The 23,934-nt window shown below is 45.1% G+C and overlaps 1 protein-coding gene across 1 annotated transcript in view; it reads right to left on the minus strand.

Moving 5' to 3' along the window:
• Positions 1 to 14,331: 14,331 nt before the first annotated feature.
• Fam83f (family with sequence similarity 83 member F) overlaps positions 14,332 to 23,934 on the minus strand; it is a 42,918-nt gene continuing 33,315 nt past the window's right edge. Inside the window, exons 5-6 of the mRNA XM_029555110.1 lie at positions 14,771 to 14,877; positions 14,332 to 14,412 (exon numbers count right to left, since the gene is read on the minus strand). Of these exons, the coding sequence (XP_029410970.1) occupies positions 14,338 to 14,412; positions 14,771 to 14,877 (182 nt within the window). The 3' untranslated portion in view covers positions 14,332 to 14,337. The remainder of the gene's footprint in view (positions 14,413 to 14,770; positions 14,878 to 23,934) is intronic.

The following is a 23,934-nucleotide window of genomic DNA, read 5'->3' on the forward strand; positions in this document are numbered from 1 at the left end:
ATATTTAAAGAAGATCTACATCCAATACTACTTAATTTATTCAAAAAAATAGAAATGGAGGGAGAACTTCCAAATTCCTTCTATGAAGCCGGCATCACTCTAATACCAAAGCCAGGTGAAGATACAACCAAAAAAGAGAACCACAGACCCATATCCTTAATGAACATTGATACAAAAATTCTCAACAAGATACTTGCAAACCACATACAGACACACATCAAAAAGATCATCCACCATAAAAAATAAACTTTACCCCAGAGATGCATGGATGGTTCAATATACACAAGTCAATAAATGTCATTGATCATATAAATGGACTCAAATACAAAAACCACATTGTCATCTCATCAGATGCAGAAAAGGATTTTGCCAAAATTCTGGAGGCATTTATGTTCAAAGTCCTAGTGGGAATTGGACTGGAGGGAACATACCTCAACAAAATTAAAGCTATATACAACAAACCCAGAGCCAACATCATTCTAAATGGAGAAAAACTGGAAGCATTCCCATTGAAATCAGGAACCAGACAAGGCTGTCCACTATCTCCACTCCTTTTTACCATAGTGCTTGAAACTCTTGCAAGAACAATAAGACAAGAGAAGGAAATTAAAGGAGTAATAATTGGAAAAGAAGAGATCAAATTATCCCTTTTTGCAGATGATATGATATTTTATCTAAGAGATGCCAAAAATGCCACCCGAAAACTCCTAGAAATTATTAACACGTTCAGTAAAATGGCAGGCTACAAAATTAACCTACAAAAGTCTGTAGCCTTTCTATATACCAATAACAAGCAATCAGAGAAAGAGCACATGGAAACACTCCCCTTCACAACAGCTGCAAAAAAAATAAAATATCTTGGAATAAACCTGACCAAAGACATTAAAAAGCTCTAAGATGAAAATTTTAAATCTTTAAAGAGATTGAGGAAGACATCAGAAGATGGAAGGACCTCCCATGCTCATGGATTGGAAGAATATTGTGAAAATGACCATCCTACCAAAAGTCATTTATAGATTTATTATAGATTCAACGCAATGCCAATCAAAATCCCCATGACATTTTTCACAGAGGAGGAAAAAAACCATCCTAAGATTCATGTGGAAGCACAAAAGATCTTGGATAGCAAAAGCAACCCTGAGCTAGTACTAAGAACCATGCCGGGGGGATCACTATACCAGATTTTAAGCTGTATTGCAGAGCTAAAGTCGTAAAAACAACATGGTACTGGCACAAAAATAGACCCATAGATCAATGGAACAAAATTGAAGACCCAAATATGAGTAAATGCAATTTCAGCCATCTGATATTTGACAAAGGGGCCAAGAATATTCACTGGAGGAAAGACAGCATGTTCAGCAAATGGTGCTAGCAAAACTGGATCTCCACCTGTAGAAGAATGAAACTAAACCCCTATCTTTCACCCTGCACAAAAGTCAGTGGGTAAAGTCTGATGTCGTCTGACAACCTGAATTCAATCCCTGGGACCCACATGATGGAAGGAGAGAACCAATTCCCACAAGCTGTCCTCTGACTTCTACATAGTAGTCATTGCATGTATGTACACACACACACACAAATAAAAAATAAAAATAAGTAAAGTAATAAAATTTACTGTTCTTGGTTGGAAAACTCTAGAAGCCAGACTGCTGACCAGGTGCCTTGTCGCTTCTCCCATGTGATGTGAATGTTGATAAACTTGCTTTAAAAAAATTATTATTATTATTATTTTATGTGTATGTATGTATGTATTGCCTGCATGTATGTGAGCGCACCTGTGTCATGCAACGTCATGGAGGTCAGAAGAGGGTTTCTGATTCCCCTGAACTGGAATTAAGGACAGTTCATAGCCACCATGTGGGTGCTGGGAATCAAACCTGGGTCCTCTGCAAGAGCAGTCAGTGCTCTTAACTGCTGAACCATCTCTCCAGCCCAACTTGCTTCTTTTTCTCTCATTTCTCTATCTTTTGTTGCAGGACTCTATCCCAACTATGAACTTACGAGGACTGAGGGGAAAGAAATTATATTTTCTCTCCATCACTGGGAAGGAAAGCTGAAGTAGAGAAAAGTATTCTAAGTTCAAGTATCAAATGATGATTGCTAGATTGGGGGGCAATAAGATTATAGCAAGATAAAGTTGTTTTTCAGGAAAGAGATATGGGTGGTGTTAAAAAAAAAGCTAACAAAATTTTAGACTTAGAGAGGGAGAAAAAGGTATTTCAACTCTTGGGGAACAGTATAAATTTCTCTTTATGGCTGGTTATGTGGCAAGGCCTAAAAAGAAACATGTTGCATCAACATTTTAGTCAGCTGAGGGTCCTGCAGAAATCTGCCCAACAAATTTAAGTTCACTGACTTTATTATTTTAATTATTTTCTTTGGTCTTTAATCATTGCTATATTAATACTTTCTTTAATAAAATTAATGTGGCCATCATCCCTTATCAAAGCAAAAAAAAAAAGGTCTTTTTAAAAAGAAGGTAGAAACAGATCAGGGGATAGAGCTTATCAGTACGTGCTTGCCTGGCATAAGCAATACCCTGGGTTTGAGCTCCAGCACTAAAAAAATAAATAAATAAAACATGCTGGGCATGGTGGTGCACACCTTTAATCCTAGCACTTGGAAGGCAGAGGGCAGATCTCTGTGAGTTTGAGGCCAGCCTGGTCTACACAGTGAGTTCCAGGCCAGCTAGGGCTACAGGGAGATCATGTCTCAAAGAGACCAAAAACATAAAAAATAAACAAAGCTGGGAGCTGGGTATAGTGGCACAAGCTCATAATCTCAGCATTTGAAAGATAAGGCAGTAAGATTACCAGTCTGGAGCCAGCCTGTGTTACACAGCAAGACCCTGACTCAAAAGTAAATAGAGGGGCTGGCAAAATGGTTCAACCAGTAAAGGTGCTTGCTGCTAAATCTGATGACCCGAGTTCAATCGCTAGGACCCACATGGTAGAAGGGGAGAATCGATCCCTGCAAATTGTCCTCTGACCTCCATGTGAAATTTTTTTGAGGATATACTATGTGCAGCTTACAGTACTAGATGTTAATGATGCAAATCAGAAAAAGAGAAACAAAGTATTTCAATAGATATCACATAACTATTTTCTAGCAGGGGAAACACAGTACATGTTTTATTATAATTGTATTAAGTGTTCTGAGTATTTTAAAAGAGCTTATTTCCTAATCTGGTATGAGGGTGATTAGGAAGTCATTAAAGAAGTGACATACCAACCTTCGAGATGGCTCAGTTGCACCTGACTACCTGAGTTCCAACCCTTAGAACACATAAAGTGAAAGGGAAACTGACTCTCCCAAGTTGTCTTCTGACCTTCACACCTGTCACATGCATACACACATATACACACGGACATACTGACCGTGCTCCAAAGTCAGGATGGTGGGCTTCCCTGCAGCAGGAAAAGCCAGCACACAACAGTACCTTAGGTAGGAAGAACATGAATTTTGGAGCTTGAAGATCATGTAGCAAGAGGACAAGCAATGAAGGAGTAACAGGAAATGAGGCAGGGGATAGTGGCAGGGCTCATCCTTGGATATCCTTAGGTACTCAATAAGCAAGACCAGCACAAGAATGCAAGTTCTTGAGCCAGGCATGGTGGCACATGCCTTTCCCAGCACTTGAGGCAGAGGCAGGGGGATCTCTGTGAGTTCCAGGTCAGCCTGGTCTACATAGTGAGTTCCATGTCCACTGGGGCTATATGGAGACCCTGTCCCAAAAAGACCAAAAAAAAAAAAAAAAAGCAAGTTCTTATCCTTACAGTTTATATTTTAGAGGGGGCAATGGGGCAATGGCAGCTTCTCTGGGTCTTATCAACTGTAGGGGAGAAACATGATCAGATATATACCCGTTTGTTTTTTGGGACAGAGTTTTCCTATGTGGCCAAGGCAGGTCTTGAACTCCTCAATCTCCTGCCTCTGACTCCCCAGTGTTGGGATTACAAGCATGTGCCCCTACTACTGGTTACACCTGTTTTCTAATTTAATGTTTCCATTGATGTAAAACACATACAGATCTGTAATTTTTTTTTTTTTTTGTCTTTTTGAGACAGGGTTTCCCTGTAGCCCCAGCTGGCCTGGAACTCACTATGCAGACCAGGTTGGCCTTGAACTCACAGAGATCCACCTGCCTCTGCCTCCCTAGTACTCGGACTAAAGGTGTGCACTACCACACCCAGTATACAGATCTGTAATTTTAAAGATTATTCTCACTACAATTTCATCAGTTCTTTCAGGTATGAAATTCCCTACCTATAAAGGAAAAAAAAATAGGGCTGTATAAAATTAAGTAATGTGGTTAAATAATTTGGTTTTATGGTTTATATTTTTGAGATACATTTTCATGTAACTCACTACAGATCTGAGGATGACCTCGAACTAGTTCTTTCTGCCTCCACCTCTGAGTGCTGGGATTATAGGCATGAGCCTTGAAGCCTAGTTTTATGCAGTGTTTAGGATCAAATGTAGGGCTTTCTGCATGCTAGCCAAGCAATCTACCAGCTATTACAGCCCCCAAAACTAAGTAATTTGGGGGGTTATTCAACAAATATTTAAATGTCTACAATATGTCAGGCATAGTGCAATGTGTACTTGGAGATGCAGAAATAAAGTCTTACTCTTCAGAAACTCATAATCTGAGCCAGTGAGAAGGCTCAGTGGGTAAAAGTGCTTGCTGCACAGGCCTGACAACCTGCATCCAATTCCTGGAACCCACGTAAAGGTGGAAGGGGAGAACCAACTCCACAGGGTTGTCCCCTGACCCTCCACATGCAGGCCATGTTATGTGCACACCCATACACATGCCAATTTTTTTTTTTGTCTTTTTGAGACAGGGTCTCCCTGTAGCCCCAGCTGTCCTGGAACTCACTATGTAGACCAGGCTGGCCTTGAACTCACGAAGATCGGCCTGACTCTGCCTCCCGAGTGCTGGGATTAAAGGTGTGAGCCACCATGCCTGGCGCCAAATTTTTTTAAAATTTAAGTTTACAATCCAGTTAGGCAGATCTAGAAACATGATATACTACAGCCTATGCTAAAAATGAGCAAAATATAAAGGAACAGAGAAAAATCAAATTTTCCTAGGAAGAATGAGTAACTTCACCACTGTGCTAAAGGGCTTCTTTAAGAACTTTTTTTTCACTGTAGTTTCTGAATTCTCAGTCATACCTGTGCCGGGAACACAGTTGGCACTCAAATAAGTATCAGCAATACAAACAAACCCAGGACTTTTGACTCCTGGTTCAGACTTTGCAACTTGGCTCTGACTTTGGATGGGCATGTGCATAATGCCAATAAATATGGAACTACTTTGGAGCTCTACTTTTGAAGCTGCTTTCAGAGCCAGTTCACAAACCACAAGGAAACTAAGTCTCATGAAAGTTAAACTTTTTTTTGAGAGGGGAGGTTTGAGACAAGGCCCCATTATATAACCCAGAGCAACTTGCAATCCTCCTGCCTCCACTTCAAAGTGCTGGGATTATATATATGGACCACCATGCAGGGATGCAAACTTCATTTGTGACTCAACCTGAAAAGTATAACATCTAAACGGGGGGTAGGGGTATATGGTGTGTGTGGTATTTGCACATGTACATGCAACTGTGTATGGAAGCCTGAGGCCAATGTCAGATGCTTTTGGTTCTCTATTTGATTTTGTTTTATTTCATTTAATTCATTCATTTTATTTATTTATTTTTGAGACAGAGTTTCAATTTGTAGCCCTGGTTAGCATGGAACCCACTATGTAGACCAGGCTGGTCTTGCACTCAAGAGATTCACCTGCCTCGGTCTCTGGAGTGCTGGAATTAAGGGCGTATGCCACTATGCCTATCTAGCTCCACCTTCATTTTTTGAAACAAGGTCTCTCACTGAACCTGAAACTCATCAGTTCAGCTGGGCTGGCTTGTTGGGGTTATAGGTGTACACAGCCAAACCTAGCTTTTTATATCCCCAGACTGTTCTGGGTATCTGAACTCAGATCCTAATGCTTGCTTGCACGGTAGGCATTTTACCAAATCTCTCCAGTCCTTTTTAAAGTAATACCTCAATAAGGTGGTTTAGAGAGAAAAACAAATGGACAGTCAGAGTATGAAGAAACTCTCTGGGGGAAAAAACTGCCAGAGAGATAGAGATTTAGTTCAACTGGTACCCAGTGCTCAGAATTCACAAGGCCCCAGGTTCACGCCCAGCACCCTGAAAAAGCCTATTATCTGTCATAATTCATGATCTGTCTTCAAAGGACTTTTATTTAGTATCTAACTGGAAAGACAAAAAGTACATGTAAAGAATTAAAGTATTAAGTTAGCATTTGTCATTTATTCAAAACATTTGTCATTTATTCAAAATATACATAGATTTCCTAGTACAAATCAGATTAGGAGCAAAGATGAGGAAGGCAAAATGTTGTTCTCAAGACATGCAAAAGAAAAGGTATCAACAGAGTCCAGGACAATCAAGTTGTCAGCAGGCACACACCAATGACAACAGTGAGGCTATGTATAGCTAGCACTTGTTCAAATTCATCAGACATTCACTAGTCTAAGTGTTTGTGCCTACAGCCTCTGCTTATAACATAACTTGATTTTAAATAGTTACAATATATAAAACAGTATGAAAAGAAAAACATTGAATGTATACAGTGACATGTTACCTGTAGTCTCAGGTATGCACCAGACTGAGGGAGAAGAATTACTCAAGCCTAGGAATTCTAAGCCAGCCTGGACAACATAAGGAGACTCCACCTCAAAAAATAAAAATGTTAAGAAGTTCCAGAGGAGGGGCTGGAGCATCTGCTGCTCTTGCAGAAGACTCAAGTTCTGTTCCTAACACCCCCAATGGTTGATTCCCAACCACCTGAAACTCTAGCTCCAGGGCCTCCTTGGGTACCTGGAACACACATAACACTAACACACACACACACACACACACACACACACACACACACACGCATGCACGCACATAAATAAATAAATTTTCTAAAAGAAAAAGAAAAATGCCAGAAGAGACAGTGAGTTTTATAAAGTTTAGAGATGGTTCTCGGGTCCCACTGTGTTTCTCAGCAAGGAAACTTCATGTTTCAATAATGAGGCTGGTTCTAGGTGAGGAAAACGGAGTTATCTAAAGGGCAGAAGCTGGAATCACCCAGGTCTGGTCTTTCAACTATGTTGAGGACATGGTTTAAACCTGTTCTGTCCAGCTATAGAGCACTTGAAATGTGGCTAGTGTGAATTGATATGTATGTACATTCCAGATTTCAAAGACAACATGAAAAAAAGACTGTAAAATGTGGTAGTTAATAGTTTTCTCAACTGATTAATAGTTAAATAAAAATATTTTGACTATATTGAAGTGAATAAATGTTACAAAAATCAATTTCACCCCTTCCTTTTCACTTTTTAAATGTGGCTACTAGAAAATTTTAAATTACATATGTGGTCCACATTTGTGGCTTGTTTTCTATTTCTACTGGACAGGACTAGTCCAAAGAGCCTTACATAACATGCTGAAGCGTTTAAACCCTCTAGGCAACGAAACACCATTGAGGGTTTTCAACCTTACATGTTTGTGGTAGATTTGGAAAGGAGCAGGAATAATACAGCATTATTTCAGGAAGATAAGCGTAGGGGGAAATATGCAGGGGTGAAACACTAGAGGCAGTTGTCAATGTCAAAAAGCTGCAAATGTCACAGGGCAAGCAGACTGCTGCACTGGGAGGTATACACAGTCTCTAGAAGCACCATGCTGCAGAGAAGAGGAAGAAATCAAGAGCAGTTAAGGGAAGGGAAGAATAGTGGGGGCAAGTGCTGACCCCAGGCTGGATAACCAGGGTGCAGCGTTCATTCCACCCAGCAAGCTCTCTAATCCCAGATACTACCAGGAAGAGGTAGGCAGACAAGGCTACTGGAAATTTAAAGACAATGAAAGCAAAATCCCAATTCATTACATAGCCAACAGATATTTTCTGGGTGTCTGCTATATGTCTGACGATGTGGCAAACAAAATAGACTTGGCCCGGAATCGCAAGTTGAGAATTAAAAAAAAAAAAAAAAAAAAGGTGCTCTGAGAGACCTGAAAGTACATGGGGGAATTAAAGACATAAAGAAAGTTTCTCAGAAGTTAAGCATGATGGCTTATACCTGTAACCCCAGCACTCAAAAGGCAGAAACAGGAGGATTGCCAGAAGTTTGAAGCCAGCCTGGACTTCACAGTGAATTCCGGGGCATCCTGGACTATAGGGTGAGATACTGACTCAAAAGGGAAGGAGGATGGATTGATTCCCTCAAGGCATGGTGGAAAATGCCTGTCATTTCTGCGCTGGGGAGTTGAGGCAGGAGGACCATGAGTCTGAGGTCAGGAGGGCTACGTAGCAAGACCCTAAGGAAAAAAAGATATCTGGTGACTAAAAACAGAGCTTGGCAGTATTGTGTACAATATGTGCCTATTTTTTAAAAAGAGTTTAGATGTATTTCTATTTTTTAAAAGGTACTTAATTCTAAAACAAGAATGGTCTCAATTTAACCTTCAATTCTTAAACTAGGTGCAGGCAACCTAATCTCACCAGTGGCATTCTCCTTACTCCTCCCTGCTCAGTATCCTTTCTGCTTTTCTCCCTCTGGATAATTGGGATGCAAAATGAAACAAGCAAAGAGTAAGAAACCAGAAGTCTTGAGACTGAACCTATGCTCTTAAGCTAGCTGTGTAGCTCTCGGAGGCCCTTTTTTCATCCCTATGGTTCAGGCTTTCTTGAAATAAGGATTTAAAAAGTAACAAAGAGTCTGGCACACTATAAGCACACAATAAACATTGGCCGATACTGCCATTTGAACAAATAGTGCTGTTTTAATTTGAAAACATTTAAGGGCTTCTATTTGAAGGGAAATATTTTCAGGATATGACAGGTTAACACAGACATGCAGCTTGGACAGTTTCTTACTCTTTTCAAGTCCTATGAGAAACTATGCTGCTCCAATAATGAAGTTTAAGACAAACCCTTAAAAACAGCCAAGAACTGGGATTGGAATTTAGCTCAGTGGTAGAGCGCTTGCCTAGCAAGCACAAGGCCCTGGGTTCAGTCCTCAACTCCGAAAAAAAAGACAAAGATATGATGATGATGATGATGATGATGTGTGTGAAGCTTCTTTCAGCCTGGATTCCCAAATGTATGTGTGATCAGTGCCTGTCACCTGTTCTAGTGACTCAACAGAGACCATTAGAAAAACAGAACCGTGTTCCAGTACTTAGGCCGTTACCTTTACTGTTGTTACTACGCATTACTCCTCCACACATCAAGTCTCTTCAGAGTTCTGAAAAGGCTTCATAGCGGAATCTTGAGATAAGCTTTAAAAGCTGAGTGTTCCACCACCTGATAAGGAAGAGGGAGGTGACTCAGGCTGAGCAGTACCTGTGAGAAGAGCTTAACTCTGAGTCCAAGGGACATTAAGGACACTACAAACAGTTAAGGAAGGTTAGGGATGGAGGGCAGGAGAGGCTCCACTCACCTAGACCCTGGAGGAAAACAATGCCCTACCATGGAGCCAGGGTTTATAAAATGCAGGGAGTCAGCTATATGATGTTTTAGATAAGGAGCAATTGGATGTGATTAGCATTTCAGGAATAGGATTCTGGGGATCCATGAAGACAGCTAGGAGACCAGAGAGGAGACAGTTATAGTTCTGGCAAGACACCAAGGCCAGAAGCAGGCACAGAATCAGGAAAGGGATGTCAAGACCCAGGTCGAGGCATTCTGTTCAGTCCTCAACTCCAGAAAAAAATAAACAGCCAAGAACTAAGAAAACATACAGGCATCATTTATCGTCATCATCGTTGCATCCAAGTGGGACAAACCAATCTGATCTATGTTCTGGATCCTGGTGAACATGCTTACATGTAGGGCCTACCTGCACTGATATTCCTCCCACTCTTCCTACCGTGATACCTCACACTGCTTTAAGTGCAAGACAATGTCTACACACTCAAATGTCTACACACAGCTCTTTAAGGAGCGTTTACACACTACCAAAACCACATACATGGTTTTCAAGACAAGAACTGAAATCTACAACTGAAGAAGGAAATATCCACTAGTATTAGTGGATAGACTTTCACAAAAGGCTAAGATGTGTGATTTCTGTAAACCTTACTTCTGTATGCTTCACTGTTAGGGAGGCACCGAGTTTAGTCTTGGCATTCACTGAGTCTATAAAGTCATCCAACAGCCAACAGACATAGGAGCAAGCATGGAGCTCAAAGTCCCACACTGGTGACCTAAACCAAGACCAAGGATAGGAAAGAGGCTTGACCAGAGGCGGCTGTAACTGGCTTTCGCTGGGTGCGATATGTAGCCACCATGGGCTTCGTACGAAATCCGTTAGTTGGAAACTAAAGGTTAACAGACCGAGGAAAGGGGACAAACCCTCCCCGGGGGCTGTTGCCAGCCCTGTCCTTCCTCTGGCCGGCGTTGGTTTCCACGTCCAAAGTCAGCATCGCCTCCCTCAAAGCCCCCCATGCAGCTGTCCGCGGACGGCCGTGGGACCCCCACCCTCAGGTCACGGCGCGCGCACCCGCGCGGGGGTTTAGGCTAGCCACCAGCTGGCCCACGCCACAGGAGGGCCGCGGCGTCCCCAAGGCCCCCGGCCAGCCCACCCGGAAGCCCTCCCGGCTCACACCTGCCGGCGCCTGACGCGGGCCCGTCCCCGCCGGGTCACTCGGGGCCGCCCAGGCCCTTGTGACTGATCAGGCCAAGCGTCCTTCGCGGGACCCCAGCCTCACATCTAACACGACGCCAAGCCGCGGCCCGGCCAGCCCCGGCCCTTCGCGCTCCCGCCGCGCGCGCGCGCGCGCTCTCTCGCGAGAACACGCACACACGGCGCCTCAGCGGGCCGCGAGCCCCCGCGGGCGGGCTGGCTCCCCCACTCGCCCACCGTGGGCCGCCCGGCTCCGGCCCTGAGGCGCGCGGGGGAGGGGAAGGCCGGCGCGGCCCACCGTCTTCACTCACCGCCGGCTCCAAGTGCGCGGTGTTCCGTTGTGGAGACCCGCGGTCACCGCTTCTCCGCCAGCTGTGGAGACGATGTTGCGGGGAGACTGGGCGGCGAGGGGGTCACGCTCTCGCTCTTCACCTTCCCGAAGCTCGGGGACCCCAGAAACTAAAAACAAAATAAACAAACTTTCCCCTCCGCCTCCCTCCCCAAAAACCACAACACAAACACTCGGGGACCCACCCACCGCACCACTCCATTGGCCGCATGGAGGAGGCCTCCGGCTCTCATTGGCTATCGTTTGTGCCCGTCAAGCTGCTGTTCCGCCCCCCTCATTCCTCGCCGCAGCCGTGGCCTCTCATAGGCTAAGTGCTTCCCGTTCGAAGCGCTGGGATTGGCTGAACTGCCTGCGCCAATCATGCGTGGACACACCCCCTCAGCATCCCGGAGGCTGCTTCCTCGGTCGCGGACCCGGAGAGGCGAAGGGGAAACTAGAGCATGATGGCGGCCGAGTTCGCTTGGCGCAACCATCATCTTTTTTCCTTTTTTTGCTCATGAGTGCCTCTCTCAAGGCGCTGTTTCTCCCAAGCTCCTTTTTCCACCCGAGGCTTGCCCTAATAACGGAATCTATACGTGCTGGCTCCTTGATTTATCCCCTCCGAAGTACTGTGGGCTGGCTTTGAGTCATTGGATTGTTAGGGTGTCGCTCCCAGGTCACATTCTTAAGCTATTGGTGGAACTGTCAGAAAGCCCGGCTAACAACAAGAGCTCATGCCATTGGTTTGCTGCCACTGATTTTTTTTTTTTTTTTCCTGGTACGTTATTGGGTAAGTAGATGGGTCCGTCAGATCCGGATTCGCAATGCTGCAGCTAATTGTTTAGCTGGGAGTTGTGGGGTGTCTGGTCATCTGGCCTGTAGTTGACAGTAATGATGACTACCGTTTATTGTGCGTCTGTTTTGTGCCAAATACTGCACTTGAGTTCAGAGAGTATCTGGCTAAACCGATGGGTTTTACTCTTAATTTTTACAGAGAAAAAGAAGGGTCAAAAGAGGTTAGGAAATTTGCCCAAGGTCACCCGGATAGAAAGGGGTTGTTGGACCCTACCCTGGGTCCGAGGTCTGTCTGATTCCAGTCTTCACTCGGCTATACGTTGGTGCCTCTGAATGGTACTTGTCAGTCAAACCAACATCTTCGAATGTTTCCTTCAGAACCCAAGTTCCTCATTCAGTTTCTTTCAATTAACATTATTACTGTTGAGTAGTGGTCATTATCTCCGTGGCATCCTCCTCCCAGCACCCATTCCTCCCCATCCTCAGTTAAAAGATAGATATTTCCTAACAAGAAGCGCGTGTAGACCTATTTTCGGATTCTCGGTTTTTTAAAAAATGACTATTTCTACCATCCTTGTGTACCAAACAACCCCCATACCTACCCCTGACCATCTTTTAGCTTGTTCTTGGAAAGAATATCCAAGTGCTGGAAATGAGGAGAAATGAGGTGAGATAAAGAATATATCGCCTTAGAAATAAATAATGGATTGCTCGCTAATGGAACAGTCCTCTGGCTCCTGGAAAGCTTCCAGAGTAGCTGGTGCCCAGCAAGCCATGTGTATGCTCCTGGCTTCTGGCCACTGGGTTCTCTCTCTGTGGCAGCTTTCATGGAAGTGAATCCACATTTCTGCCAGGGGAAGGCAGGATGCTTAGGATCTGGTGCCAGAGTGTCGTTCCTCAGCCTCTGGGGCTGAAATGGTCTCCAGGAGCACAGTGCTGGACTCTAGCCCACATTCTGTCTTGGGTAATTAACATTTTACCATCCCAAATTTCCATCCCCTGTAGCTGCGGGGAGATCATGGCCCTTGTTTCGCTTCCTGATCCACACTGTTGTGTAATCTCATTGGCACTAGTTTAACAATAAAACCACCACTGTAGCATAGTAATAAGCTGAACACTTAGAGCTTTTCAGCAGAGGAAGATAAGGCATTTCACAAACATCAATTAAGAGTTAATAGTGGGACAATTGCAAGAACAGAATGGGAAATCATATGTCGAATTCTCATAAAGGTCCTAAAGACCTAAGACTAACAGGTTCATGCATTTAGCTCATACTAGCATTTCAGTATGGGGATTAGGAACCAGAAAACGAGTAAGAAGCATCAAGGGTCCAGAATCTTCACAGCCTTTAAAGCTGTAGGTTTTTTTCTTTTTTATTGTTTATTTTTTACCTCTGATTTTAAAAGATTTACATTTTTATTTGTGTGTGTGTGTGTGTGTGTATGTCACATGTGTGGATGCCCACAGAAGCCAGAAGAGGGCCTAGGTGGTGGTTGCAAGCCACCTGACCTGGGTGTTAGGAACCGAACTCTGGTCTTCTGGAAGAGCAGTAAGTATTCTTAACCGCTGAGTCATCTCTCCTCCCCGTACCTATATCTTAACCCTTAAGATAAAGATGCTTGGTTTTACATGACTTATTGGCCACATCCTGGTTGTAAGCTCCTTGAAATAGTTTTTTTTTAAATCTTTGTGTCCCTTATATTGCTCTGATTAGAAAAAAAATCCTCAAATAACTATTCAGTAAATACTGACAGAGCTTGTTAAGCACTTTCCTAAGGTACAACAGTTGCTAGGTGAAAACACCTTCTTTGCTCTCAGAGACCTCAATGTAGTGAGGTAGACAGTAGGGAAACATATAATCACAGTGTCATGCACGATAAGGGTCCCTGGAAGAACACTGGAGGCCTTGGGCACTCAGTTTTAGAAGGACAGGGCTCTTGGCTTTCAAGGAGAAGTGACATAAGAATTACAGGACAAATGAGATTAGCCAGGAGACAGGTGACGGGTGGTGACCTGCAATGTCTGCTCTCTGGGGATGAGAACTAGGGGAATATCCAGGAATGGCCAAAGTCTGTTCTTTCTATGAGCTTTTGTCTTTTCTTCAGCTCTTTATTCCACGTCATTGTGCTTGCCCTTGCTGGGAGAAAAGCAGGAAGCCTGAACCCCTATTCTGTTTGCCCACTGAAGATGAAGAAAGTAATTTCCAAATAAAATTGTTGTTTTTCTGATTATAGAATTAACACTGAGAAGCTGGATGTAAGGGTACACACCTGTAATCCTAGCACTTGGGAAGCTGAGGCAGGAGAATGGAGAGTTCAAGGACAACTTAGGCTATCTAGTGAGACCAAGTAAATATAACATTTGCTCAACTCAGTATAACAATCCATATTTCAGACAATATTGAAAGTTACAGAGTAAAATATAAATGCTTCCCACAATCCTGTTGTCTTAGTTTGCTTTCTGTTGCTGTGATAAAACACCATGACCAAAAGCAACTTGGAGAGGAAAGGGTTTAATTCATCTTATACTTCCAGGTATGGTCATCACTGAGGATGTCTTGGTAGAACTCAGACAGGAACCTAGAGGCAGGCACTGAAGCAGAGACCATGGAGGAACATTGCATACTGGCTTGCTTCCCCTGGCTTGCCTCCCTTGGCTTGCCCACCCCCCCAGCTTGTTCCCCCTGGCTTGCTCCCCCTGGCTTGCTCCCCTGCTACTTCTACAGCCCAGGCCCACCTTCCCAGCGATGGCACCACCCACAGCGGCCTGGGCTTTCTACATCAAGAAAAGACCCCACAGGCCCATCTCATAGAGGTGATTCCTCAGTTGAGGGTCTTCCAGGTATCTCTAATTTGTGTCAAGTTAAAAAACTAACCGGCACATCTGTCATACAGTCACCCGCCCACAGAGGAATATGCCTTCCCCTAGTCTTTCATGAACAGAGACTCACATGGATTTCTTCTTCAAACAAATAGTAGGATGTGGTGGATTCTTGTCTGGGATTTGAGATTCCTTGTTGCTCCAACCTGCAGCTTGGACAGAACTTGTCCTCACTGTCTGTACAGATAGGAAAGAAGCCAGTAAGTCAATGAAATATTTATGATGGAAGATGAGGGTTTCAAATTCCTGTTGTAGTCAGTGTTAGGATTTGGGGCCTTGCTCAGCCTGAGGTAATGGTAGAGTTGATGAATGGATCCAGGGTGTCTCAGGGACACTGAACTCATTCCTGCTGCTGGAGGGGCTTCACACCTGCTTTGGAATCAACACAAGCCCAGAGAGGCAGCCCAGGCTAGCGTACTTCACGCTCTCCTCATTTCCTCTCAGCATGCTACTTGAAAATATTTTTTGTTTGTTCCATCCTATCCAGATTTGAGAGCAAAAAGGCTCCTTAGCCCCTGCACATTTGTATGCTGGCCACATGCACTGTGTTCTTGGAGCCCTGTACTATTCTTGGATCCCTATATATGGTGTTCTATACAGTTGGCTTTTTGCTGGAGAAGGCAGATTTAATGAGTGATAGCAGACTTGGATGGCTACCAAAAGTGCCCCAAGCCATCCTAAGCAACAGCCTTTCCTTTCTGTACCTTGAGAGATTGTGCTGTGGTCTCTGCCCTTAGCCCGGACAAGATCCAACTCAATAAGAATTTTTGCAAATGATTCTGCAATGATCTGCAGGCTTGGGTCAGTTACAGCTAGCTGGATCTGCTCCAGCTCTGACTCCAGTGGCACAGGCAAACACCCTCCATATTTTGGCCTCTCATTGCTCTGAGGCATTTGGCAGTGTCTGTAAAGCATTCTCCAATTCTTGAAGCTCTTAACAATGGGGTGATCCCTGTAAAGGAACCTAATCCAAAAGACAAGGGGACAGCTGACAGCTGATGTTGCTTACTCAAGCACGGCTGTGGGTGTGGCAATAACCAAGAGGAGCAACGGGGTTGGGAAGACATGCTAGAGAGTTCCAATGACAGAGGACATGTTCATAGGCATTTATTATATGCCTCGTAGCATTTACTGTACAACAAAAGCTGTGTCGCATCTAGATCACCTCTAGGATTTTATGACTGCATTTCCTGAAAAATTACTTCTTTAAAAGCAGCAAACACTGAACTCCTCTGGTGTAATGGCCTGTGCTAGACTCACAGGAGGGGGTTCACAGAGAACCTTGAGATGTGGTTATTCATAATAACTCCCCTGTCATGGACACATGCTGTGTGTCAGACACTGGACTGAGGGCTTTATGTGCCCGATAGCAGTTAATCTTCACCACAACCACAGTTATCCTCATTTTCCAGATAGGAAAATAGAGGTGCTGGAGGGCTAACTCCTTCCAGGTTACCACAGGCAGTCTGGCTCCAATAAGTGAGCTTTCGTCAGTAATGCTATGGTCACCTGAGAACTCCACAGCACAGCTAAGCAACTGTGGGCTCTCCCCAACCTCCAGCCACCCTGTTTCCTTGCAGACCCTTTTTCTAGCTAAGTTACTCCCTCTGGCGGCTCTTTTCTTGCATGCCAATTGGGACCTGGTTTTCCACCCACTCCAAAGATTCTTCTTTCCTTCCCTTCATTCTATATCCTTATCTCAGCTTCTTAAATAATGACTGGTAGCCCTCTCCATCTCCATCACTGTCTCCTCATTCTCTAACCCTGGCTTCCAGATCTGACTCTACTAAAGCCTGTTTCTCTAAGCTCATCTATAACATGCTTTGTGGCCAGGATCCAAAAGACTTTCCCAGTCCTTGTTCCCATGGCTTCACCACTGTTTTACTCTGAGAATCTGCTCTTTGCTCCCAAAATAGCCAGTTTTCCTCCTACCTCTAAAACTGTTCATGCTCTTTTTTTCCCTGCCCTCTCTTTCGTGCCTTCAAAGGACCTGCCTGTTCCTCTAGCCTTCTGTGGCCTTCTGTGGACAAGGGCTGGGTCATTCTCCTGCCTTTGCCTTAAGGTCACCAGCCTCCCTTCTGCATCCTACTTGTGTGACTTTGTACAAGTCTTGTAAATTCCCACATTGAGTTTCTTGGCCTCTAAGATGAACATACTGAATCAGATTGTTATTCATGATGCTAAAATAATGATAAAAACAATACACACACACACATACACACACGGTCTCATGTATCTCAGGCTGCCCTCCAACTCCTTACGTAGCTAAAGATGACCTTGAACTTCTGATCTTGTCTCTACCTCCCAAGTGCTGGGATTACAGATGTAAATCATCATGTCCACTTTATGCAATGTTGAGGCTCAAACCTAGGGCTTCATACATGCTAGGCAAGCACTCTAACAAACAAGCCACATCTCTAGCCCCAAATCTATCATTTTAAAACAAAAATTCTGCCACGTAGGCCTGGCTACAATAATTTGTGAGGCTGGTACAAAATGAAAACTAAAGGATCCTTTTTCAAAAATGATTAAGATTTTCAAGCCAGGCATCATGGCTCATGCCTTTAATCTCAACACTTGGGAGGCAGAGGCAGGGCAACTTCTGTGAGTTTAAGTCCAGCCGGATCAACATAGTGAATTCAGTGTCAGTCAGAGCTACACAATGAGACTCTGTCTCAAAAAAAAAAAAAAATCAAGATGGCCACAGCAGAACATTAAAATGTAATGTTAAATGTGGACTCACCTTCTGAGGGTGGGGCCTTGTGGGACTGGACAGGATGCATGCCCATGAAGCTGGCTCTCATGCCAAGCATGGTTTATTCATCCTCATAAAAACCGTATGAGATAGATACAGACAAGATAAGGCAGAGAGACAGAGATAAATTAAGGAACTGCCAGGCCAAACGTTTTTTAATTGATAAAGCTGGGGAGGGGGGAATACACTGCCTGACAGGGTTGTGTGAGACTCAGAAGAAGGCACTTCATGAAGCATGGCTCCCTCTGCAAAAATCCTCAGCCTGGCCATGGCATCTCTTCCTCCATGGGTTTGTCTGTGCTGTTTCTGTAGCCCAGCATGCCCTACCCTCCTTTTTCCTGTGACCATGCACTTTCTTCAAAGCTCTGTCCAAGCATCCTTATAAGGAGCTTCTGGAACAGAAAAGCCAGGCCCACCCCCTCTCCTTTCCCCCTGAAGATTCTTTGTGGCCCTGTGTGGAGGCAGCTCTACCCTCATGAGGGTTATTTATACCTAAAAAGCACTTAGCTGCCATTGCCCACTTGAGGCAATCCCATAGGGCTAGGGGTGGAAATGGCTTCACATCTCCCTCTACAAACCTAAAGCAGCTTGCTATCAAGAGCAGGGAGGCCTTGGGGACAAGTACTACAGCAAAGTCTTCAATTGTGTCCTTAATTGCTTGATCTTCAAGGCTTATAATTCTCCTAAAAGATTCTCTCTAGGCTCTTCACCTTTCCTTCAAGGATAGCTCAGGAATCTTTCCCTCATCCAGGGAGCCTCCACAAATCTCCACCTCCAGATCAAGTGCCTTGTCTGGGCTCCCACATCTCATGTGCTTCCCATTATAACACGTGCCTCCCTGTGTCCTTGGGGCACAGACCATTTCTGTCTTACCACAATGGTTGAGGCACAGCGAATTCTCAGTTGTGGTTTTTTTCAAACAAATAAGTGAGTGAATCAAAGTAAATATTGTAACTCCAGGCTCTTGTGTGCCCCCTCAGCACGGGGATGAGCATGTTAATGGGCACGTCTATAAACTTATGAAAACTAATGACAGCTCCTGAATGTCCATTGGAAGAGGAGACTAGGGGACTTCTTGGATAGAAAAATGACACAGATATCAAGTGTGACTGTTGAGAGTCAATGGGAGCAGAGGGGTGAAGGGTAGGTGTCATATGCTTGAGGCCTAGAGGCCAGCAAAGTAGAATTTGTGATCTCAATCTAGCCTATCACCTATTTTGCCACAGCCCATGGGCTAAAAATGAATTTTACTTTTTGTTTGATTGATATGGGGTCTCACTATGTAGCCCTGACTGACCTGGAACTCACCATGTAGACCAGGCTAGCCTTGACTTAGAGATCTGCCTACTCTGCTTGAATTAAAGGCATGGGCCAATAGGCCTGGCTGGTTTTTACATTTTATTTAATCTTCTGGTCTGGAAATGGGACCCAGAGCCTTGAGAATGCTCTACCATTTAACATTATAGCTTCAGCTTGAGTTTTCTTTCTTTCTTTCTTTTTTTTTTTTTTTTTTTCTTTTTGAGACAGGGTCTCCCTGTAGCCTCAGCTGCCCTGGAACTCACTATGTAGACAAGGTTGGCCTTGAACTCACAGAGATCCTCCTGCCTCTGCCTCCCAAGTGCTGGGACTACAGGCGTGTGCCACCACGCCCAGCTTCATATTTTTTAATTGATTGAAAAATTTAAATAATAATATACTACTTTATGATGTAAGAAGCTTATATGAGTCTGAAATTTCAGTGTCCATAGTTTCATGGCTGCTGTAGTGCCACTCAGTAGTCATGACAATGACAGGCATTGCATGTCTGCAAAGACTAAGTATTCGTTTTATTTTTCTGGGGTGAGATAGTCTTATCATGTAGCCTAGGTGATCCTGTGCCATCAGGCTCAGTCAAAACCTAGACTATGTGCTCTGGCTGGCACAGAAAGAGTTCGCCCATCCCCTCCCCAGCCATCTGAGCCAGAGAATGGTGCAACCTGCCAGCTGGCCACAAGGTGTCAGCCTTTCTCCATGGTGCTTCCTGCCACATGGGCTCCTCTAAAGAGTGCCAGAAAATGGGGTACTCTTGGGGGTCTAGGGAAGGCTCCTCCTAGCACAGCAAGGGCAGCCAGGCAGCCACTGGCAGAGGGGCTAGGTGAACACCTGGGAGGGTTTGGAGTTTATGGGAAAGATACTGGGTTGGCCTGCTGCAGAGTTGGTCCACTTCTCCAGAATACAGAGTATCGTCTTTGGTTTAAGTTCTATTTGTATTGTGTATTTACAGTATTCTCCAGACAAGCTACAATTGTTCATTTTACCCAAAAACTATTAGTTAAGGAAAGTTGTGGGACTTTCATGAAACCAGCTAGAGCTGCTACCATCTTTCTGAGGTGGAGACATGGTGAGGGAGGGTCCCTGCCAAGCAGTGACTCATAAATGGCAGCTCTGCCAGGTTTTCTCTACCTTTTTCTAAACCTGGACCTTGATACAGCCTCCAGGTGTTTAGCCCAGTGTGCCAACCGATCACCATGAACTTGGCCAGTGCCAAGGAAGAAGCATGGGAGAGAATATCCCAAGAATCCAGCATGGGAGCCCCGACCCTGTCACCACAAACAGCATGCATCTGCTCAGTCTTCAAAGTTGTCTTCCTCCATGTGTCCCCAGGCCTGACACCCAGTAAATACCCACTGACTGAACAAATGACTGCATACACTGCAGTGAACTGCCCTTCCTTGTCCATTAGCCCAACCCTGAGCCACTTCCAAGAAGAGCAGGCCACAGAGTCAGAGCTGCCAGCTGGAGACATGCAAATCATAAGGCAATGCTCATGGCACACAATGGATTATTTTCCCCTCGGGGCCATGGGGACTGTGAGCATGTTGTCTGTTCTTGCCTTTTTCTCCTTTCCTCCTGCAGGCTCCCTTCCTACATGCTTGCTTGCTTCCATGGCAGGTCCTAGCACGTCTTCCTGTTCTTTTTGGTGGCTTCAGACACCTAGCTTCTAACTTTCCTGAATAAAAACTTAAGTGGCTGTCATGGCAGTGACAGTACACTAGGATGTCCATAGAAATGGACTCAGCCTTTCCCATGACTTGTAGGTGGCTTCGGACAAATCTGCTCATCTCAAGGCCTCTTTCTTCCTTGCTTTCCTTTTGAAAGGACTCACACAGAGAAGGCCACCTTTGAGCAGCAGGGGGCCTGGATCCTGGAGTCAGTGTGGAGTGCCCATGAGACCGCCCCAATTTATTAGGCAGGCTTATTCTATATATTGAATAGCTGTTAAATTGGGAGTTGGTCCTCTCCTTCCACCCTGAGTCCCAGGAATTGAACACAGGTCATCAGTCTTGTGCAGCAAGTGCTTTTTACCCATTGAGACATCATCTCACCAGCCCTGGTTGTCAACTCTTCAATCATTTAACCAACTAGGCAGATACTGTGCTTACCAAATTGATCCAGACAGATGTGGTCCTTGTGCTCAGAGCCTGGCCAGGGAAGAATGGGCACCTATTGTACCAGGCCAGAGCCTGGCCAGGGAAGAATGGGCACCTATTGTACCAGGCTGCAGAGCACACTATCTGGAAGCTGCACTTTTTCTGCTCCACAGCTGGCAAGGAGCCTGGAAGGGAGGGATGGAAAGTTTGGCCCTAACGACAGGCCTTTGAGCTGCTTGTCTTGCAATTACTTAGCCTAAGAATACTTTCCTGTCCACACCTGCCTTTCCCTAAGGTGAATTCTTCCAACCTTGGTCAGGCTCAGTTCACTGAGCCCAGGGTGTCATTTTGGAGCAAATCTTGTGTCACTGGAAAAGCAATATGGAGGATTCATAACAGCTACAGGACCCTGTGGACAGGAAGACATCAGTACAGAGAAGTGCCAGGTGATAAACTAGCTGCGGCACATGGCAGGACTAATTAGCTGCTGAGGAGGCTTTGTGATGTTTGTTCAGAACGTGGCCATGACAGTCAGATAGCAATTCCCACTCTGCCTCATTTGGGTTTGGAGGCTCCCTTGCTGTCAGTTCTGGCTCCTTTTGGGAGGGGGCCACTCCTAGGTACACACAGGTTTGTCCCATGGTGCTTTGTATAACTGAGACTGAAGGAAAGGGAGCAGACTGGGAGGAAACCTGACAGTGAGTGGAAGAAGGCAGATGTGTGCATATAAACACACCTGTCCAGGGAGAACAAGGCAGTGAAGAGCTAAGCAAGGGAACTAGGACAAAGGTGGAAAACGTCCCAGAAAGGAAACTCAGGCAAGGTAGCCGACCTCTGAGCCAGAGGACTGTGCCAAAGCCATACAGGGTTAAGCCGCATGTGATGGCATACACCTGTAATCTCAGCACTCACTCAGGAGGCTGGGAGTGGCTGCTGCAAGCTAACCGGGCTAGATACTGTCTTGAATGAGAAACCAAAAGAACACAACGGTACACAGCACATGGAAACATTCCTGAAAAGCCACCTATGTGGCTGCCAGAGCAACATAATACAGGGCAGGGCCTTAACTAGGGCTTCCTCCCCAGGGACATGTGGTAATATCTGGAGATGTTTTGGTTGTCTCATCTGGGGGGATACTACTGGAATTTAGGAAGTAGAGGCCAGGGGTGCTGTTTAGCATCCTACAGTGTGCAGCACGGCTCCTCCCCTAACAGATTCTGCAACTCCAGTCACCAGTGCTAACAGCCTGTGGTGCAGGCTCAGATCTGCATTCTGAGATATGGGACTTGGGTACAGCCATGTACTGTCACCTAAAAACTGGGAATTACCTGTGTAATTCCCTTCACACAACCCTTTCAGACTCATGGCACAGGAAGACTGCTTACAGACTTTGCAGTGGATTCTTCCTGAGCTAGTCTTAGTTTGAAATGTGTGACTGGAATATCTGGTATAGTGACTGACACAGCAGGTAAGGCAAAACCACAATCTCCCTTCAGCTAATTCCTTTTGTATCTCCAGGCCTGCCTTGGTTTAGCTTTGCTATAAGTTTTTTTTTTTGGGGGGGGGTCTTTTTGAGACAGGGTCTCCCTGTAGCACCAGCTGGTCTTGAACTTGCTATGTTGCTATGTAGGCCACACTGGCCTTGATCTCATAGGGATCCGCCTGCCTCTGCTAGAACTGTGCCACCATGCTTAATTTTGGTTTTGAGACAGGATCTTGTTATATAGCCTAGGCTCAGCTATCCTGGTACTATGTAGACCAGGCTGGCCTTGAACTCACAGAGATCCTCCTGCCTCTGCCTCCCGAGTGCTGGGATTAAAGGCGTGTGTCACGACACCCGGCCTGCTATAAGGTTTTAATTTTTACTTTATTACCATTATTGTGTGTATGCTGGGTATGATTGTCGGCAGGTGTGCGCATGCCGCAGTGGACATGTAGAGGTCAGAGGATAACTTTTGGGAGTCGCTTCTTTCCTTCCATCACAGGTTTCCAGGATTGAACTCAGGTCATTAGGCCTGGGCTGCAAGTGCTTTTGTCTGCTAAGCCATCTTTCTGGCCCTCTATAAGGCTCTTTGAAAGCACCATTGAGGGATCAAGGGTAGGAACTACAGCCCAAGGACAGACAGCTGGCACATGAGACTGGAAAGTCTTGACAGATCTCAAGGGACTGCCTTGCAGCCCATGCTGGAGTCCCATGCTTCCTGCCCTTATGGGGCAGAGATCAGGGAGGCACCAACACCAAGGACCTCAGTTTATTGGGGGGTTAGTCTGCTCCAGAACTGAACTGTTAACCTAGAGAAGCTGGGCTCAGGAAGGAAGACAACAGTCAAGTATTCCCCTGGCGAGGTGGGGAGGGTAGTGAAGACCAACCATAGCTCTGAGAATTTCCTTTTCATTTAGAGCCTTTCCAACTCTGACAGTCTGTGAATGCCAGTGTGTGGAGACCAAGGGCACCATCCACTCCTAAACTTGCCATCCAGCTGGGAAGACCAGATGCGCGCTTGAGGTGTGATAAGTGAATGTTTCATATGTCTGAGCAAGTGCCTGACAGAGGGCAGTCACACTAAAAACGGAGAAGCCAGGAGGCCAGACAGAGTGGGCCGGAGCTCAGGAAAACAAATAAACAGGAAGAGCTCAATTTTTACTTCACAGTCTCTAGCAATTTTTGCACTTTGTTTTTCCCCCACACATTTCAGAGCTGGAGGTGGGCAGAGACAGTCTTACCCATCCCTCTCTTGGGATGAGGCAGCTGAGGCTGAAGGGAAGAGGCCAGTACTCTGCTCACCAGAGTTGCTTCCTCCTAAACATATGGCTTCTTCCTTTATTTCTTCTTCCCACAGAAAGTGGGAGAACCCCATATTGGTACAGAAAGAAATTGAGGCAGAAATGAGGGCCTGACTCAAGTCTGCAGAGACTTTGAACTTCCACCAGGATCCTCCCAGATGTTGGGAGAGCAGCGTGATGGAACAGGGATGAAGCAAGTCATGAGGATACATGACAGCCTCCCTAGGTCGAGGTTACCACCCTTGGTAGATAATTTCTATTCCCCACTGCAGTTTGGTGATCTTG

Source organism: Nannospalax galili, unplaced genomic scaffold, assembly GCF_000622305.1.
Source record: "Nannospalax galili isolate Female #2095 unplaced genomic scaffold, S.galili_v1.0 scaffold445, whole genome shotgun sequence".
Lineage (NCBI taxonomy): Eukaryota > Metazoa > Chordata > Mammalia > Rodentia > Spalacidae > Nannospalax > Nannospalax galili.